Below are 21,213 nucleotides of genomic sequence, written 5' to 3' on the forward strand. Positions count from 1 at the left end.
TGGGTAATTGAATCAAGGCAACGTTTCAATTCTGTAATATTCGACTCCGAGGGAAATCTCATCACCTTCAAACATTCCGTAATACCATAGGGGTGTGAAATTACCCCACTTTCGGTTTGGCCCAGAATACTGTGAGTGCCTCTAAAAAGTAGAAACTCCATTTCAACACAGTGTGGGTAATTCTGACATGTTCACAGGCCGTGAGATCTACCAATAAAACCCAGCCAACACGGTGATGGACATCATGACCGGAAGACAGTGGAAGGGGTAAAAGCCCATCCAACACGGTGGGGGTCAGAATGACCCGAAGACAGTGGGAGGGTTAAGCATTTAGAAATAGATAATATGGATAAAGGAACCACAAATTATGTTTAACTTATCTACGGCAGGAGCCATATAGGTTGATGCTCCGTGTTGAGCTGGTGGCTTGGATGAAACTGCTGGTTTGGATGGAACTGCTTAATATGTATGGATAGTCTTGGCAATGACGCCAACTATTTACACTATCACGCAGGACTATTCTTATCTGGATTCGTCTTATTGAATGACTACACTCACCGGCCACTTTATTAGGTACACCTTGCTAGTACTGGGTTGGACCCCCTTTTGTAGCCCATCTGCTTCAAGGTTCGACGTGTTGTGCATTCAGAGATGGTCTTCTGCATATCTTGGTTGTATCAAGTGGTTATTTGAGTTACTGTTGCCTTTCTATCATCTCGAACCAGTCTGGCCATTCTCCTCTGACCTCTGGCATCAACAAGGCATTTTCGCCCAGAGAACTGCTGCTGACTGGATATTTTCTCTTTTTTGGACTGTATTATATATTTAATTTATAATTTAATTTATTTATATTATATTATATAATTATATATTTTCTTTTTTTTCTCTGTAAACCCTAGAGATGGTTGCGCATGAAAATTCCAGTAGATCAGCAGTTTCTGAAATACTCAGACCAGCCTGTCTGGCACCAACAACCATGCCACGTTCAAAGTCACTTAAATCACCTTTCTTCCCCATTCTGATGCTCGGTTTGAACTTCAGCAGGTCGTCTTGACCATGTCTACATGCCTAAATGCATTGAGTTGCTGCCATGTGATTGGCTGATTAGATATTTGCGTTACCGAGCAGTTGAACAGGTGTACCTAATAAAGTAGCCGGTGAATGTATAATGAGGTGCTAAATTTGACTCATTAGTACTGAGGGTAATTATGGTGTGCAAAGACGTTGGTTTGGAACTGAATTTGTAGCTTCTCTTTGTGTTCTACACATGCACTAATAAGGTCTTGTTTCCTCTCAATAAATTAAATTCCTTAATATGCTATTATCTATTTTGTTATCTTTGATCAGGACACAATCTAGATGATTTCAGGACATTGGACAGCACCTCAACAAGAAATAAACTTCGACAGCAGTAAAAAGCTGTCAACAATTTGTATGACAGCACGGTGGTTGAAACTCACTTGGTTTCATATTCTAGAAGTGTTGCTGAGTAGATTGGTAGTAAAAATCAAGTTTAGCCTTAGAAAAATATTTGTGTACAGTCTGATCGATTGCATAGAAACTGTGTGTGAACTGTGTTTCAAGTATGATGTGCTATTGCATCTCAAGTTTTCTCAAGGCTCTGCGGAACACTCTCCCGCGAGATAACATTGGGGAGTACAGCTTCCCTGGTGGACTGGCATCTAACCTTACACTCTCAGACAAAGAGACTGTGTTCTGTTCACTATATTGTACCTTTCCTTCAAGGGTCTTATCTCTTGCCCTATCCAGATTGCCATATGTAAAATGACTTGTAATTGCAAAATATGTACATTATTATGATCAAAATAACTTTTTTGAAATTGTACATACTTCCTGTTACGTAACCGACATTATTATGATCCAAATTACTTTTTTTAAGTTGCACATACTTCCCGTTGCGAAACCGAAAGTCTTATTGTCGTTCAGAGGTCTTTGCTATCTCAGAAGCAGAACCTGAAACGATTAAAAATTATAGAATTTAAGGTAGGTCTCCGTCTGTATAATGAGGTACATCTTTGATGTAATGAATGAAGTAGATCTTTATTAAAACTGCTATGTAAAGGTGCATTGAAAACCATCTAACTTTCTGCTGCATTAATTATCGCTAATATATGTTTATTTTCAACTTTTTTTTGTCATGTAGCGGTGTAGCAAACTACTGTCACTACGCACCGAAAAAAGAAATTCACACCGAAAATAAATAGGAAAATAGGAATAAATAGGAAATATATAATATATTTTCGGTGTGAATTTCCTATTTATTTTCTGTGTGAATTTTTGAAAAAAGGAAATTAACACAGAAAATAAATAGGAAATATAACATGAATAGATATTCCAGCCCTTGGACTTCAAAGGTTTTGTACGAGTCGCGGTACAGTATAGACCAGGACCAAAACTACACAGAAACACCTTTGTTGCAATACTTAAGCACATTTTCTAATCTAACCAATTCCACCGAAAATACTTATGTGTTTACATGTGAGCTGTGAAAACACAAACTTATTAACACATACCAACTTGTTTACAGTGTCTCTGCTTGCTTAATGTGAGCAACACTTCAATGTTGGGAAGGATCAGTCAGAACAGTAATAAAATAATTATCCAAATGGAACCGAGTTGAGATGATAAACGCACTCCTCATGTTCAAATATCCCCACCCGCGCTGTCGAATTCCTAGCTTTTCGATAGCATAGCTATTTGTTAACAACATTTGTTATTGGCCTAGAAACATGTTCTTCAAAGTGTTTCAACAATTTGCCTCTGTGTAATAAATTACACATCCTGTTAACCTTTGACTCCAGAGTGATCTGTTCTTGTTTGTTAATTTTGTATTATTTCATTCATTTCCAGTAGTTTTGATGTATTGAACTACTTTTTCAAACTATATTTCTCTCAAGGGTACCTTTGGTGTAGTTTAACTTCTTCAATTGTAAAGTAATTGGTAATTTGGTTAACTACATTTTCTGAGTAGCTTCCCCAACACTGTTTATTTTATCAAAACACAAAGGGAATCAGATTGAATAATGAACAACGTTGATCAATGTTTTGATACAGATTAAGTTATTATACTAACTAACCAAATAACTTGATTGTAGTTATCATGCAGTAATCAGATCTGTCCTGTAGTCATGTGTTTGTGGTGATTTTGCTGGCCAGGGTAATGGCAGGTTCAACAGTGAGGATGGAGGAACCAGTGTGTCTGATTGAGAACGACCCAGAGGGAAACCTCAGAGTCGTGTCTGACTCTGTGACGATTCTGAAGCGGATCCAGCAGCCTGTTGTGGTTGTGGCGGTGGTCGGGCTGTATCGCACCGGCAAATCCTACCTCATGAACAAACTCGCTTTAAAGCAAAAAGGTGAGATTGTCTAACTAGACATTGTCTTGCCAACTGTTATTGTTTTTTTCTGTAGTTTTCATTGAATAAATGTTACTTTTAGACAAATTTTCTCTCATGTTTCATTGTGTTTAGGTTTTGCCCTGGGAGCCACTATAGAGTCGGAGACTAAAGGTATCTGGATGTGGTGTGTGCCTCACCCCTCTAAACCTGGACACACTCTGGTGCTGCTGGACACTGAGGGACTGGGGGATGTTATGAAGGTAGGAAAATGGCATTAGGGATGGGCAGTACAGTATTTCTGTTACTGTACATGTATTTTAAATACATATTTAATTACTTTTGAGTATTTTGAGGCATTTGTATTTGACAAGCCTGACACAGGGGGCAAACACAATCTTCTGATGCACATGTGACTGACAGGTGTTGAATCTGTGTCCCCTTTACACCACAAAAGCTAAACCCTACTATAAGCTCATGGAGCACATGCAAACGTCCAGGTGTCAGGCAAGGCTTCTCATCATGTGAGCATCGTCTCCAAACCACCTCTGTTACACATTCCTCAAACCACGTAGAGCACATTGGTGCCATGACACAGTTGTAATAGTAGGGGAAAATATAAATATAGTTGATTGTCGCAATATATACATTTTTTATTATATTGTTTTTTTAGCCCACCTCCACACCCTTTTGAAGGACAACTTAAAAAAAGTTTAAAAATGGACAGAATGTTGTTCTTAGAGGTAGGCCTATGATTCAATTGTTTCCCATCATCAGATGAAAACAACTTTTATTTTGGCAATATTGAATCGCAATACTTAAGATAATGGTAATACATAGAGTATCGCAATATGTATTGAATCGCAGCCTAAGTAATATAAGATAATATCGTACAGTGAGAGCCCAGGCAATTCCCAGGCCTACCCAGTTAGTGTCTTTACAGAAAAAGAGGAAACCACACTTGCATGATGAGTAAACATTTACCTTCAACACTTTTTTGCTCCCTGAGGTAATGCCTAGGCTTTAGCTTAGTGGGCTATAGCAGCAGCCTCTACAGTATCACATTGACTGTTTATTGTTTTTGTATTATTCAGGGAGATGAGAAGAACGACACCTGGATCTTCTGCCTGGCTGTGTTACTGAGTAGCGTCCTGGTGTACAACAGTATGGGGACTATTGATAACAAGGCCTTAGAAAACATAAAGTATCCTTTGGTGTGTGTGTGTGTGCGTGCGTGCGTGCGTGCGTGCGTGCGTGCGTGCGTGCGTGCGTGCGTGCGTGCGTGCATTTGAAAATTGTTTTCCTCCTGAGCAGCACCCCCTGCAGCTATGTGACTGAACTGACAGAGCACATCAAGGTGAAGACAAAAGCAAAGGTAAAGCAGGCCAAGTCCAATGAGTTCATGAAGGTCTTCCCTTCCTTCGTCTGGACTGTCAGAGATTTCACTCTGCTTCTAGAGGTTGATGGACAGCCAATCACTGCAGATGAGTACCTGGAGAATTCCCTCAAACTGGTGAAAGGTGAGAGGTGTGATCATGACTTGCTGATGATAAAAGGTATTAAATGGGAGCAGCTCATATGTTTATAGACAGCTCTCTCTGAATACTGAAACTCTTACATATTGTCCAAAAGAATAAACTTCAGGATTGTGGAACACAACATCTCGATATCAGTCACATCAGTCTCCAACATAGTTTATTAATGAAATAACCTTCTTGTGAACATTTCACATCTACTGTAGTTGAACGAATGTCTATATGCTTCATTTACTGATTAAAAAGGAGACCCCAAGAAGATTAAGCAGTACAAGAAGATTGAGGAATTCAACCGCCCTCGGGAGTGCCTACGGGAATTCTTTCCGGTAAGGAAGTGCTTTGTGTTTGAGCGTCCGGCCACTACTGAGGACTTGCAAAGGATGGAGGAGCTGATAGATGCAGACCTGGAACCCAAGTTTGTCCAGCAGGCCAAGGAGTTCTGTGATTACATCTACACCAGCACTGAGACCAAGACCATGACAGGAGGCCTGGAGGTCACTGGCAGCAGTGAGTAACCTGCATCTATAGCCTTTACTTAAGCATTGGATTACTATTCAACTGTTGCTGCCGCCTTTACAAAAGCACTGCTCTACTCCGAATACTGTCAGTATTAGTATAAATACTATAAGTGATAGCCTACTTCTTGTCCTTACCTTTATGCATGATTAATGCAGTGCAAGGATATGTTTTCCTGACATACATATAATTTCCCATGTGTTCACAAATTACTTTGCATGATTAGGGTCATACACTTCACCCATAGCTATTCACCTTGTGTGTAGAGCACAGAATTGTGTTGTGGTATTGTGCATGAAGTTGTTGAAGTCGTTGTAGATCTAAACTAGAGATTGTGTGGGTCTCTAGACCTGTAGCGGGTATAGGGCTCTAAATATTGTTGATAATTAATTACTTGGAATTATTAATTTGGCTACTATTTAAAATCAATACTGTAATTACCTGAGGGCACCACTAACAATTTTGAGCATTCTTAATTTAAACTGGATTTGTTCTTTTACAGAATAACTACTTCAACAGTCAGTCTCATATCAATAATCTGAAGGGTATTTGATGTCTATCAACAATCTTAGTAAGTTCTTTAATTGTTCATAGAGCCAGCATTTGTCAAAGCAAGAGAAACAATACTTATTTATAAAAATGGAATTGTATTACTACACTAAGAAACACACAGTGAATTTAGAAAGATTAATAAAGATGACAATCCTAATTGTTATGGTTTGGAGAAACATTGCAATGCCATAATAGTTCAAGGAAGAAGAAAGCGATTGTTGTCAATATTTACGGAATTGATCAGATTCCAAGGCTTGATTCCAACACACCCTGTTGGATGTTTTCAGTCATAGAGCTCGTTGTGCTGACGGTACCATGGTCGGGTCTCTCCTAGGTAGAGAGCAAGCTGCGTTCGTCTCCAGTTGAGCTGATCACTCATCCTGAAAGGGATAATCTCAGGACCCTCTTTGAAGGGACAATTCGAACATAGAATTCGAGTATAGACAGAGCCACTTCAAGAAAAACAAAGACCACAAAAAACACTGTTTTAGTTGAGCCAAGCCTCTTTATGCCTTTCTCATGCCAGCAGGAGATTGGGCATGTTTGAAATGCACGCTGGTCCCAGCCACAATCACGATTGGGTGAGGGGAAATCTCACCTCTTCTTCAGAACTGGTGCAGTCCTGCAAATGCAGATAGTCCAGAAATAAAGATATCATTCCTAAAATGTTCTCATGGGCATATGTACGTCTGCAATTATTGTCAAAGTCTTTGTTTAATATTTTCGGAGAGAATGATATCAAACCATAAGTGATTGCAATCTGAAGCATTGTTGCAAGACTAGTAATAACACAATTCAGGATAAATATAAGTAAATGGCAAGGACTACTATTGAAATACATTCACAGGTAATACATTGTCAGTCATGTGCACAGACCCTTTTGTCTGTTTTGTTCATGTGTATGAGTGCCTTCCCTGACACCTTCCTGAGGGTGTGGGGGTGGGGTTGGCCATTTTTTCTAACCTTCTGATGCAAAGCCAGTGCTCCATGGTTTAGGGTCTGTTGAGGAGTCTGCCGTTTAGTCTGTTTTGGCCCCAATAGAGCCAGAATGTGTGTGTATGGTTTACGACAGGAACAAAGGGGAAGGTGTGACCACCTTTGTATTTTAGGAGAGAATGATATCAAACCATAAATGATTGCAATCTGAAGCATTGTTGCAAGACTGGTGATAACACAATTCAGTAGATGGATGATGTTGGTGTATGTACAAGCTGCTGTAAAAGGTCTATCATGTCTTCTGTCTCTGTCAGTGTTGGCGAACCTGGCTGTCATGTACACAAAGGCGATCAGGCGTAATCAGATTCCCTGTCTGGACAGTGCGGTGGAGGCTCTAGCCAAGATCCAGAATCGTACTGCTGTAACCAAAGCACTGGAGCACTACCAGACAGAGATGGCCAGACAAGTTACCTTCCCGACAAAGACCCAGAAGGTGCTGTCTGGTATTCACAGGGCCGTGAATAAAGAAGCTCTCAAGACCTTCATGAGTTTAAGCTTCAAAGACGAGGAAGAAAATCACCAGAAGAAGCTCATGGTATTGTATTCTTTATGTGGCCTCCTTTATCAGATGACAGAAAAATCTCAATTTAAATCTATCCCTTTCTCTTATTCTGTTGATCCCTCTGTCTTTCTCTCTCTCCAATCCCTCTCTTTTCTACAGTGTCAGCTGCGGACTGAGTATAATGAGATATGTAAGAAGAACATTGAGGAGTCTCGGAGGGTGTGCAGAGCTGTCATCACACGTGTGTTTGGGCCCCTGGAGAAGGCTGTGGGTCAGGGCTCCTACATGCGCTCAGGAGGCTACAAACACTACCGTGAGAACCTCAAGAAGCTGATCCAACAATTCAAATCTGAGAGAGGCAAAGGATTTATGGTATGCATGTGGAGACATTTAACATTTTCAGTGCATAGTGAAATTACTTACACACTGTTTATACAGTTTCTTCCATAAATTCCAAAATAAAAATGCATTTAATTGGAATCATTTTTCACTGAACCTTTAAGCCACAATTGGGCTAATATGATCTTTAGAATTACTGATTTTAGTAGAGACAAACTTTTGTGAACGTCTATCTGAAGTTTCATGTTTGCTCATTCACTTTAATGTGTGTTTTCAGAGTGAGGAGGTATTGAGCGAGTATCTGGATAGGAAGGCTAACGTAGGAGAAACTATCCAGGCAGCAGACGAGTCTCTCAGCAAAGAAGAACAGAAGAGGGAAGGTAAGAGATGGAGAGATGCCTCCTCCCATATCCACTTCTCTTTCTGAATAGGAATAGTTTTGAACAAGCGTCCTCAAAAAGTGCCCCTTGACCATAATTAAGGCAGCATTAAAGGAGTACTTCACTCAAAAATCATTTTAAAATATATTTCTCATCAGTCTACTTTGATAAAACACAAGTACTTGTATATATAAGTATGTGTATCTATCATGATTTTGTGTGCCTCATAGATATCCAAACGTATATTTACTTCCTGAAATAATGATTTGATGATACAAATACTATTCCAGGACGTAAATATAACTTTGTCATTAAGATACCTATGAGGCTGTTATGCCCTCTTAAATGTAGATTAATCTCTCTTGAAACTGGCCAACAGTCCTCTCTCTCTCTCTGCAGTGGAGAGGGTGAAGAGGAAGGCAGCAGAACAGGCGCAGAGAGTGGCAGAGGAAAATATGTTGATCCAGAAACAGCTGATTAAGGACCAAAAGAAATCAAATAAGGAGCATTTGAAACAACTGGCAGAGAAGATTCAGGAAGAACGAGAAATCGCCAGACAGGAGAATGAAGAAGTGTTGGATGCCAGACTTAAGGTATGTACTGGAGAGAGAGAGAGGGAGGGGGGGGGAGAGATAGGGACAGAGGGACAGAGGGAGAGAGGAAGAGAGATAGGACTGTTGGCCAGTTTCAGGAGAGATTAATCTACATTTTAATAATAAAAAAAATTGTTATCGATTTCAGGAACAGAAGGCCCTCTTTGACCAGGACTTTGGCAAGAAGGCAAAGCGTATGGAGGGTAACATAAAGAACCTCAAAGATGAGATTAAGGAACAACAGGAATCCCAACAGTCCACCATCTGCAAATGGATGGATGTCGCAGGCACAGGGGCATTGGCTGTCCCTGTTTATGGCACAGTGGTTGGGGGCGGTCTATTAGCCACGTCCAAAGTTATAGAGTATGGACCCAAGGTTTGGAATTGGATGTTTGGGTAAAATGTGTCTTTTATGTACAATGACATTGTTTGAAAAGACAAAGATGAAAACTTTAGAGAGTTTTTTTTTTCCCCGAGACTGTGCAGCTTTATTACCAGTCTGTCAAGAGGTTTTCAGTCACACTAACTAATGAAATATACCCCCTGATTCTGAATAGTTTGACTAACTTAAAGCCACACTTTCTATACACCATTCAACAATAAAAGTAATCAACGGAGCAAGATTTTTTTGCAATGTATTGCAATGAAGAGGCAAATATCTATCTGCTGGTAGTGTCAAGATACATGACATTGTTTGTGTGTGTGTGGGAACCTCATGGCTCTGTAAACCACATATTCTATATGCACTTCTTATACTGAAGCGTTTGTTAAAACTATTGAACCCTGTGCCACAATTCTCCATCCCTGTGTACATGTGTACATGTGTCCACTCCCTTACACATATTTAAAAGCATAGTATTGAGGATGATGTCACGCCCTCCACTTCTCTCCCTCTTCCCAGCCTGGGTGTTTTGATGTGGGCGTGGCTGCCGATAGATCACGTCATCATCTACACACCTGCGGCTCGTCTCCTTATCACCCTTCTGTGTTTATACTCCGGTTTTCCATTCATTCCCCGCCAGTTCGTTATCGTGCTTATCCCTATACATCCCAGCAATTCCTCACCTGCTGTTTTTCCTGGTTTTTGACTCTGTGTGCCTTATCATGCTTCGACCTCCACCTGAAAACCCGGATTATCTGCCTGTCTCTGGACTTCCTTCTCGTGTACAGACCGCTGCCTGATCTACTCGCCTGCCTGCCCTGCCCTCCTGCCCTGTCTGCCCTGCCCACCTGCCTACCCAGTCACCCCGTTACCCTTTCCCTGTTTTGTTCCTTATTAAATATCTATATTATTTTATACCTGTGTCCCGACTCTGTGTGCTACACTTAGGTTCACTAGTTCTGATACTTGACAGATGAGCCCATGCTTACACTTTCTTGTTTGTTTCAAAATTATCTTTGTTTTCATCAAGCTCTTGACAGACAGAGATAGCTTTCTTTCTTTAGAATAAAATGTGTTTATTAAAATGTAATTTAGCTACTTTCTATGATCACATTTCACAAAATCCAACACCATGAATTATCTGCATTTTTCCAGAGTAAATCTCTCTTATCACTTGTTATACCAGGAACAAATGTCCTTTGACTGCAGGGCTATATGGGGGCCTGTCACAGCAGGAATTGAACCTCAAGTGTTCAGAACTTTTCCTCAGTGACTTCCTTTGATGATCTAGGACGGGCTCCTCCAGTAGAAGAACTCCATGTTGCACTACAATGTTTTCAGGACCCCTGTACTGGAACCTACTGTGTTACAGTACATAAATCAATCATTCTGTAACAAAAAAAAAGTATTCATGACAAAGACAACAAAATCCTCAATGGAATGCCAGGTTCATGTTATGAGCCATCAATACCATATACAACACCGATATACACACACACACACAGACCAAAGAATACACCTCTCATAGCCAGTGGCGAGAACTGCTTAGCCATAAAAGAGTCCCAAGAACATGTGATATGATTTACATAACGTGGGAACAGCTGTCTGTGCAGACTCTCCTTAAAGTGCCCGTCTGGACTTTCGTAGACTTCATTTATAATATGGCGCAGCTACTTGGTGGGGGCTGTGACAGCTCCACAATCTGTCTTTGGAGATTGTTCATGTTTGCCTGCATTTCAGATGCTCTCTTCTCGTTGGACTCCATTAAATCCTTCTGGTTCTGAGATGGAATAATAAAAACAAATGTGTGTATTAGTGTCAAAACCTTTTTGCATTTTTTCAGGAAAATTAAAGTGTAACATTTGTTTTTATGTTTTTGGATCATTATTTTGAGGTTGTGTGGACTTTGGTGAATAAAGTGATTTTCTCTTGCACTGTGACTGCTATGGTTCATCAGTGAGGCAGTGTTGCTGATACTATCGTTATGTGATGTCACTCCCTGGAGACATGTAAGACTCTTGGGTTTGGGACGAGGAAGACCCCAGTTTGGTTTCGGCTCTTGTTTCAAATTTAGTAAATTGCCATTATAAAATGCCAATGCTCAAATGAACAAGGAAATCTCGTCTGGACGGAAGCAACTCACTACTCTATAAAGCAGCAGCGATCCCCTTTAAGGCAGCGATCCGCAGGGCGAATTGACTGGCCCATCATTCAGGGTAAACAACGCAGAAAGCATTGCATTACTCTTTGAAAAAGTAAGAAAGTGTATCTACACAACAGCCCTCAAATGTGAAATTAGAAGGAGAAAGCTGAATATATGGTTAGCTCTGCTGTCTGCATCTTTAGTAACTGTCTTGGTTTCTCCAGCTAAAGAGCACAGTGTTTACAGAGAGGTGGTGGAAAAGCCAATTTGAATGCAGCTTTAAGTTGCTTTCACTCTCTTTCTCTATCCCCTTACCTTCATCACGGCTTCCAGCACTCGTTCATTCTCTTGTTTGGCGATCTGTCGTTCTTCTATCGTCTTCTTCTCCAGCTGTTTCACATGCTCGTCGTAGGATTTCTTCAGGTCCTCGTTCTGCTGTTGTTGCCTTGCATACTGCTCTTCTGCCACTCTCTGAGCCTGTTCTGCTGCCTCCCTCTTCACCCTCTCCACTGCAGAGAGAGAGAGAGAGAGCGAGAGAGAGAGCAAGAGAGTGTCAAAAAAGGTGTCTTGTTACAATCATTTTTAAAAATTCTAAAAGTTCTCAAACAATTTATTTTAATGTGGCCTTAAACATGGTTTTGGGGCACTTTTCAGGCACCTCACTCAAAGCTATCCCGATTCTCTCTCACTCGCACATGCACACGCACATGCACACACAGTTAATGCCCAACTGTAACCATAACCATACCCACTCTAAGTTAATGCCACCATGTTACTTCTATGCAGTATTTAATTTATATATACATCTTCTATTTTGAAGAAATAGGACATTGCCTACACGTAGTAGAATGATACAGGGGACATTACCTTCCCTCATCTGTTCTTCTTTGCTGAGAGACTGGTCTGCTGCCAGGATAGAATCTCCTACGTTAGCCTTCCCATCCAGATACTCGCTCAATACCTCCTCACTCTGAAAACACACAAGCACGTATTTGGAAATACACACACGCACACAGACACACACACAAACACACACACACACACACACACACACACACACACACACACACACACACACACACACACACACACACACACACACACACACACACACATACACACCTTAATACACCCAAACATCGCATTTGAGGCCACGAATGAACTAGTGATCATAGTGAGCACTACAGCTATAGCCTACATTCTGCATCCTGTGCAAGTAAACAGAACCACAGCCATTCCTTCCTTCTCAACTCTCAATACAACAGTGTGTTTTCTTTAAAAGTAAGGCATCAAAATATGTACAAGTTTCTCCCCATCTTCTGATGCATACCATAAATCCTTTGCCTTTCTCAGATTTGTACTGCTGGGTCAGCGTCTTGAGGTTTTTACAGTAGTCTGTGTGGCCTCCTGAACGCATGTAGGAGCCCTGACCCACAGCCTTCTCCAGGGGCCCAAACACACGTGTGATGACAGCTCTGCACACCCTCCGAGACTCCTCAATGTTCTTCTTACGTATCTGGTCATACTTCGTCTGCAGCTGACTCTTGAGAAGAAAGAGGGGGTGGAGAGAGCGATAAAGATAGGGAGACAGAGACAGGGAGAAAGAGTGCAAGAAAGAGAGATAGGCAGCTATACATGTATAGAGAGCGGTAGCAAGAGAAAATGGTTTTCCTGCAATTTGTTAATTGACAAATAAAAGAGTAGAATACATTGAGCTCCTTCTGGTGATTCTGATTCTCATCTCTAAAGCTGAGACTCATGAAGGTCTTGATAGCTTCTTTCTCCACGGCTCCATGGATATCAGACAGCACATTCTGCGTCGCCGTAGGGAAGGTAACTTGTCTGGCCATCTCTGTCTGGTAGTACTCCACTGCTTTGGTTACAGCAGTACGATTCTGGGTCTTGGCTAGAGCCTCCACCGCACTGTCCAGACAGGGAATCTGACCACTGCTGATCGCCTCGGTGTACATGACAGCCAGGTTCGCCAACACTGACAGAGACAGAAGACATGGTAGATCTTACAGAGCAGCTTGTACATACACCAACATCATCCATCCAAGGGTCTAGATACCAACAAAATCTCTAGTCTAGATGTCTACAGTCTACAGATGATCCAATTTAAACAACTTCATGCAAAATACCACAATACAATCCTACGCTCGCCATAAAATGAAAATGAATATGGGTGCAGTTTAATCTAGTTTTTGAATGCATGAAAATTACCTTGTACCTTGAACATGGCATACATTCTTAGAAAAAAGGGTTGATGGGGCAACCTAAAAGGGTTTAACATGGAACCCAAAAACACTTTATTTGGTGCTAACTAGAACAAGAAGTAGGCTATCACTAAACCTGACATAAGTATTATAGTGGAGCTTTTTATACAGCAACAGTTGAATAGTAAACCAGTACTTTAGTAGTACTTTAGGCTGTAGATGCAGGTTACTCACTGCTGCCAGTGATCGTCAGGCCTCCTATCATAGTCTTGGTCTGAGCACTGGTGAAGATGTAATCACAGAACTCCTTGGCCTGCTCGACAAAACTGGGATCCATGTCTGCATCCGTCAGCTCCTCCATCCTTTTCATCTTCTTTGCATTGGCTGGACGCTCGAACACAAAGCACTTCCTTACCGGGAAGAATGTCTTCAGACACAGCCGAGGGTGGTTGTGTTGCTCAGACTTTGGTGATGTTCCTTTTGAAATCAGCAAATTAAAGAAATAGTTCACCTAAGTTACAAAGTCACATATTTGGTTCCTTACCATGAAAGAAGTCTATGGACAAGGACAGACTTCAATCCACACATTTGGTTCTGTTTATCACTGTCACTAACCGCTAACAGTGAGCATATTTTTTTACCAAAACAACAGTGGAAGTCAATGGTATATTAGCATGTTTAAAATTCCATACCTCAATCATCCCAAATTCTATGAATAGACTGAATGATTTGATTTAAATGATTTGAGATGATTCGGGCATGAAACTTCAAACATGCTCATTTAGGTACCATTGTTTTTTGGTAAAAACTTGCAAACCATTAGTGGTCAGAGACAGCGCCCCAAATGAACAAGACCAAAGTGCGGATTGAAATCTGTCCCTGTCCATAGACTCCTTCTAGGGTAAATAACCAAATATTTGATTTTGTAATTCCATTTAAACAATAGAGAAAAGAGCGATTTTTAGTAAATGTAAAATGTCCTACAAGAAACTGACAATGAAATAACTGCTATTTTATTCATGTAAAATGTTTGAGATTGATAGAATAACACAGTTTAATGATTACTTCAGGTTTACTTCATATTACTATGCACCCTCTTTGGTGTATCGTGTTTTAGCTGCTGATCATGAACAAATTAGAGTGCTGAGACACTAACAGGAAGCTTTGGAGTTTTGAACAGGGGTCAGTCTCCTTAAAGTATGGCCTATAGCCGCAAAGCAGAGAGAATTACAATTGTAAAATCAATGCAGGTCAATCTTCTGTGCAAATGAAATTTGTTAAATTAAGAACTTTGCTGATCTAGAAGAGGAGTGGGCTGGGTTGTCAAATTAGATATAGAACTACTTTCACCCCTGTCTGCAAGTCATGATCAAACCTCTCACACCTCTCACCTTTCACCAGTTTGAGGGAATTCTCCAGGTACTCATCTGCCGTGATGGATTTTCCGTCAATCTCTAGATCCAGGCAGAAATCTCTGACGGTCCAGATGAAGGAAGGGAAGACCTTTATGAACTCATTGGACTTGGCATCCTCTCCCTTTTCCTTAGTCTTCACTTTGATGTGCTCTGTCAATTCAGTCACATAGCTGTAGAGGGCGCTGTTCAGGAGGAAAACTGTCCCCAAATTACATAAAGCTAACACACACAGATACTGTATATGTACACACACACACGAGAGGTAGCTATTACTGTCGCAAATTATTTATATATCAAATTCTGGCTTAAGTGTTGATTACATGGTTAATGATATAATGTTAATCAATTTCTTATCTCGTTTCCCAGTCCTCAGTTTAAGGCCAACAAACCTTTGCAAAATAGGCTTTTGTTCAAGGTAATGTGGAGGTGTGTCCCTCTCTGTCAAATCAGGTAATTTCTTGACACATTTTTTGTTAGTTTTTTATCACAGGGACCTGTTTTGCTTATGAGTGCTAATTTTAGAACTAGTGGTTGAAAATATACCAAAATCCTGTCGCATCACTGTAATTGTGCATGCCCGAGCACACACACACACACACTCCAAAGGATACTTAAGGGGGCGCTGTTCAGGAAGAAAACTATTTCCAAATGAACAACATACACTAGTACACATTCGCAAACACGAGGGATATCAAATGTTAATCGATCAGTTGATACAGCAAATACCGCCTTGGGTTGTATGTAGCCTCTGTATATTTTGTTAGACACATTATTTAATCCATCAGTTGATACATTTTCTAAAAAGTACTGATGGTTGACTAATGAAATTGTTTAATCATGCTTGCCTTAACACATACACACACACATACATACACAACTAGACACACACACACACACACACACACACACACACACACACACACACACACACACACACACACCAAAGGATACTTTATGTTTTCCAAGGCCTTGTTATCAATAGTCCCCATACTGTTGTACACCAGGACGCTACTCAATAACACAGACAGGCAGAAGATCCAGGTGTCGTTCTTTTCATCTCCCTGAAACACACACCAATGTGTTTTGGAAGTAAGTATATATACTGTACTGTATTTCTGGTAACTAATTTATGAAATGTATCAAATGGTTTATAACTACTTTATAAACTATTAATTATTTGTTTATAAAGCCTTAGTAATCCATCAACATTAACATAGCAGTTATAACGCATGTGCTCAATAGTACCTTGGTGTTTGCCAAATCCTGTATCTTACATATTTATTCAAATCATGTTCCTCTATATTTACATCTTATAGTTGTTTTGCGTTAAGATATGATGTGATCACCTCAGGTAGTTTTTAGGTGCATGTCTCGCTTCTTCCGTTATTTAAATGCCCAATGTATTTATTTAATTTACTGCGGTTAAAACAGAACGTGGCATTTTATCTGGAAACTAAAACGGAGACATTTTACATTAAGGTTGGAAAAGTATTTCTGAGTTGATTTCGGATCATGGCGATTCTGAATAGTAATTGTAATAATAAAATATACTAAGGAAATCGTATTGAGAAAATCTAATATACGATCAATTCACATAAAAACTGTCTTGGGTGGTGTACCACATTAAATGCTAATGGTAGACAACTAACAGCATAACATGTAGCCTACTTATAGTGGAGCATCGCTGTAACGTTTTTTAACTGCTTGTTAACGGTTTAAAATGATATAAAAACAACTACTATACATGATCTATAAACCCTTTATAAAGGGCACCTAATGTTAAGTGTTACCGTATATTGGGTAGGCACTGTGTTGTTGCAACTACTGTAATGGTGTGTTGTGTATTTGCACTGTTCAGCAGTTGTGTAGGTTGCATTGCTTGAGTTGTTCAGTGTAGATACATAAACCTATTGTGTGAACACACATGTTGCTATTGGGTGGTTTTGAGATTGCCTTGGTTGTGTTTCTGGAGGATTTATATGGTGTATATTGCAGTGTGCTGACCCTACTACCTTCATAACATCCCCCAGTCCTTCAGTGTCCAGCAGCACCAGAGTGTGTCCAGGTTTAGAGGGGTGAGGCACACACCACATCCAGATACCTTTAGTTTTAGACTGTATGGTGCTTCCCAGGGCAAAACCTAAACAGAGACAAATAAGTCTTAAAGAAAATCTAGCAAACATTTATAAAAGAAAAAGAAAAAGAAAAAAAAAACAAGCCGACAATGTCTAGTTTGACAATCTCACATTTTTGCTTCAAAGCGAGTTTGTTCATGAGGTAGGATTTGCCGGTGCGATACATCCCGACCACCACCACAACCACAACAGGCTGCTGGATCCGCTTCAGAATCGTCAGAGAGTCAGACACGATTCGGAGGTTTCCATCTTTGTCATTCTCAATCAGACACACTGGTTCCTCCATCCTCACTGTAGAATCTGCCGTTACCCTGGCCAGAAAAATCACCACAAACACAGGACAGATCTGATTACTGCTTGATTACTACAATAATTTTCATTACATTTCAGACATTTAGCAGACGCCTTTATCCAAAGCGACTTACAAGTACATTTGTCTAAGCAAGTGAATCATCTATACATCAGTCATCATAAGAAAAACAAATCTATGCCCGGACCAGGGGCCATTGGCAGTCACAGTGCAAGAAGAAGGAAGAATTACTTCCTTTTTTATTTTTTTATTTTTGTTACAGTAGAGAAACTGTACAGGGGGGTAGTGGGGATGAAGAGGTCTTTAGGAGGGACAGTCAAGATAGAGGCTGAAGAGATGGGTCTTCAGTCTACGGCGGAAGATAGGTAGTGACTCTGCAGTCCTGACAGCCGTGACCGAGTAGCGCGACTGCTGCATCCACGTAGAGGCGGTGGTTCCAGGCGGCCAGCGAGGTGTAAGAGCGGAGTGATCGGTTTGGGGGCAGACCATTGCTTGCGGTTTGGGGAAGTTTCTTCTGGAACTTCCAGCCCCTCCCTACTTACTTCCAACCCCTCCCTAGTTGCAAGCAATGGCAGGGTCTTGAATCTAATGCGAGCTGCTACCGGGAGCCAGTGAAGGGTGCGAAGGAGTGGGGTGACATGGGAGAATTTGGGGAGATTGAACACTAGACGGGCGATAGCATTCTGGCTGAGCTGCAGTGGTCTGATAGCGGAGGCGGGGAGCCCGGCCAAGAGTGCGTTGCAGTAGGCAGGGCGGGAGATCACAAGTGTCCAGACCAAGAGTTGTGGTCTTTATCACTTTATCACTCCTTTGACAGTGGAGTGATAAAGTCTATAAATATTCCGATCACAGTCTAATTTTAACAGACACTTTAGGTGAAGGGGATAATTATATCCAGTATTGTCCAGTTGTTGATTAGCCTACTTAAAACAGGCCTTGGTTTTTAGTCATGTTTACTGAATATTTTGGGTTAGGGTAAGTAATTATCCGAAATCCAAATTATTTACATTTTTTCCCCATTATTTTACTGACAAAAATTGCCAATAAGTATCGGTATCGGTATCGATATCGATGAAAATGCAAGAAAAAGTATCGGTATCGTATCGAATCCTAAAAGTGTGGTATCGCCCATCCCTAATGCAGAGACCTACCTTGAAATCGCAGACTGTCAGTCGAGCAGGTTGAATTGTTGGAGCAGTTTCAGGATCTGCTATTGGCACAGTGAAGAACAGATTGAGCCGCACAACTTTTATAGAGAGCAAAACGAAAGTGAAGGAAACAAAAAAGGGGGAATTCAGAACCTGTGACTTACTCAAAAAACTATGGATCAGATGAGTTTGAGTCTAAAGCGATGTCTTAGCAAATGTTGTTGGCTATTTACTCCGGCAATACACTTCAAAGTGCCCTATCTGCACTGCGTAGGACACACATAATGGACTGTACACGAAATATTTTCCAAGGCTAAACATGATTTTTACTACTACTCGACAACACTTCTTGTATAGATATCACGTTTCAACCATGAGGGGTGTCGTACGAACAATTATTGACACTGTGTCCCAACAGTTAAAGGTGCTACCTCTACATTGCATAGGGAACACATCATGGACTGTACACAAACTATTATGTGTCATACGAACAATTATGTGCTAATAATTGTTTGTATGACACCCCTCATGGCTATCCGTAGCCTCCACTGGAGAGATGCATGAGGAATGCGTCTTCCGATTTCTGCCATAGTCATTCATAATTCATCTTTAATAATTGTTGATTCAGGCCTAAGCTAATAACAATTTATCTCCCCCTCTCCTTGCAAGCCCACTAATAACTAGAAAAATAAGTTCCAGAAGAAACTTTGTGGGCTTGCAAAGTCTTATTTTGGTCGTGGAAAAGGTTTAAAGAACAGGTATCATAAAAACTCAGATCATTCCTGTTGTTGGGCGGGTTTGGCAGGTCCAAATACTGTACATTCCAACTTTGTACATGCACTTGACTTGCCCCTGGCACTGGTCCCAGCATCAGTACTAAAGTGCCCTGCATACACATGGGAAAGAGGAAGCATTTTGTCTTCTTTTAGCTCGATACTCCAACAGTTTAGATTTGAAATCAAACAATTACTATGAGGTTAAAGTAGAGATTCTCAGCTTTAATTTGATAAAACTAAGATTCCTAGAAGATAAAAGTTATATGTTATGTTTAATCGGTAGCAATCAGGGAATGACATCCATGAAAGAAATATTTCATTTATGAACGCTGTTTTGGTCCCAAGATAGTGCTTTCTAAAATGGAGTGTCCTACCAGATACTCAATTTGTATATGTGGCACACAGGATATTTATATGGAATTGCCCACTTACGTAAATGTGTTCCTTTATATGTATGTACTTTATCTTGCATGTTTACAGACATCCCCCATTCAATTTCAAGCATTTCTATTTGGAGTATAAAAGGCACGAGATCTCGTGTGGGTATATAGGCTGTGGGCTTGCGCTGCGTTCTTCAGTTGGCAGTTAATACCTGAACCAGAGAAGCCGCTGTCAAATGTCACATAAGCATTGATACAGTGTTTCGGTAATGTTGCCTTTCTATTTAATGTACCGTTATGTATTGTAGCATATGTAGTTTGTAGTTTGTTAGCGGTATTTGCGCTAGCTTGGTATGCTAAACTGGGACGACTCCACTGATACATATATATGGGTAGGATTTAATGTTAGAGTGTTTTGTAGTTTACATTTTCTTTGTTTTTATTCGTTTTCTCCTAACGGTTAAGAGAAGGTAGACGGTTAGAGCCAGAGCCCAAACCGCTGATGAGCAGCGCTGTAAGTTTACCGTTGCCAAGGCAACCAGGCAGCTCACAGGTTGTACCATATTTTTAAATATTGAGATTTTGATATAACACTGTGATTTTGATATAATACTGTTATTGTTTTACATTGTCATTTGTATTGTTCCAACTAAGTTCAGTTGGCAGTTAATACCTGAACCAGTAAAGCCACTGAGGACCACTATTGTGTTTTCCGTTTATTTTTTCAGAATAAATAATTTCTAAAATATGTCACCCCTTGAGTCAGCTTGCACTCTAGGGTGTAACATATACAAACATGTTGATAAGGCAAGGAGTGTTCTAGGGGAGTGGAAAACACAACAGCTAATGTCCCACACTGAATGTCCATTTCGGGGGTTTATATTATTATGAGGGAGGATATTGTTGTTTGGAACTTGGAACTGAATTTCACTGCGATGGCCAGAGTTGGCAGATATCCGACAAACTTATGCCCTGCTGCTTTATCCTTTATGAATATGTATTTTCATGGCCAGTTTTAGTTTCAGGTTTGGTTAAGAACCTAGTGAATATATGAAGTGAATATAGACGATACCATGAATGAATATGAATATTTTTAGAATGTGAACAGGTGGTCCTCAACATTGAAATCCTCTGTGGCTCAGTTGGTAGAGCATGGTGCTAACAACGCTTAGGTTGTGGGTTTGACTCCCACTGGGACCATATATACTGAAATGTATGCACTCACTGCAATGTAAGTTGTTTTGGATTAAAGCGTCAGCTAAATGGCACATATTATATATTATAACCTTTACTGACAATAATTAATTTAGAAACACAGTAGATGGATTTCACGTCATATCAATCCATTATAATAGTTTACATATAACATTTTATTCAATAATCATTTCTAAATGTTCACAAAACAAGAATTCAACATGAAAAAATAAGAATTTCAGTTTCATGCCTACTTATGGAATAAACCAGGTCAAATAGGGTTGCATATGGAGTTTGAAGATAAGACATGGAATTAAATATAAACAGTTATCCAGGTCCAAAGGA

The 21,213-nt window shown here is 40.3% G+C and overlaps 2 protein-coding genes across 4 annotated transcripts; one reads left to right on the forward strand and one right to left on the reverse strand.

The window, feature by feature from the left end:
* Positions 1 to 1,938: 1,938 nt before the first annotated feature.
* LOC310813431 (guanylate-binding protein 1-like) lies at positions 1,939 to 10,071 on the forward strand. 2 transcript variants are annotated; one of them, XM_083682439.1, is made up of 11 exons: positions 1,939 to 2,004; positions 3,178 to 3,377; positions 3,492 to 3,619; positions 4,451 to 4,560; positions 4,683 to 4,876; positions 5,138 to 5,398; positions 7,210 to 7,490; positions 7,617 to 7,829; positions 8,074 to 8,176; positions 8,576 to 8,769; positions 8,918 to 10,071. In XM_083682439.1, exons 2-11 carry the CDS (start codon positions 3,182 to 3,184, stop codon positions 9,167 to 9,169), a joined length of 1,932 nt encoding a protein of 643 aa, XP_083538565.1. In that variant the 5' UTR covers positions 1,939 to 2,004; positions 3,178 to 3,181; the 3' UTR covers positions 9,170 to 10,071. The 2 variants fall into 2 exon arrangements, with proteins under 2 accessions (XP_083538565.1, XP_083538566.1); XM_083682440.1 differs by having other exon boundaries at positions 1,976 to 2,004; positions 3,189 to 3,377.
* A 118-nt stretch (positions 10,072 to 10,189) lies between these two features.
* On the reverse strand, positions 10,190 to 18,651 carry LOC310813432 (guanylate-binding protein 6-like). 2 transcript variants are annotated; one of them, XM_083682441.1, is made up of 11 exons: positions 18,522 to 18,651; positions 17,172 to 17,371; positions 16,938 to 17,065; positions 15,877 to 15,986; positions 14,902 to 15,095; positions 13,745 to 13,987; positions 13,004 to 13,284; positions 12,625 to 12,837; positions 12,162 to 12,264; positions 11,610 to 11,803; positions 10,190 to 10,931 (listed from the first exon to the last, which is right to left on the reverse strand). In XM_083682441.1, the coding sequence occupies exons 2-11, from the start codon at positions 17,344 to 17,346 to the stop codon at positions 10,806 to 10,808; spliced, it is 1,767 nt and encodes a 588-aa protein (XP_083538567.1). In that variant the 5' UTR covers positions 17,347 to 17,371; positions 18,522 to 18,651; the 3' UTR covers positions 10,190 to 10,805. The 2 variants fall into 2 exon arrangements, with proteins under 2 accessions (XP_083538567.1, XP_083538568.1); XM_083682442.1 differs by lacking the exons at positions 15,877 to 15,986; positions 16,938 to 17,065; positions 17,172 to 17,371; positions 18,522 to 18,651 and adding an exon at positions 15,537 to 15,805.
* Between the last annotated feature and the right edge of the window lie 2,562 nt (positions 18,652 to 21,213).

Source organism: Argentina silus (genome assembly GCF_951799395.1).
Source record: "Argentina silus genome assembly, chromosome: 12".
In the NCBI taxonomy this organism is placed as follows: Eukaryota; Metazoa; Chordata; class Actinopteri; order Argentiniformes; family Argentinidae; genus Argentina; species Argentina silus.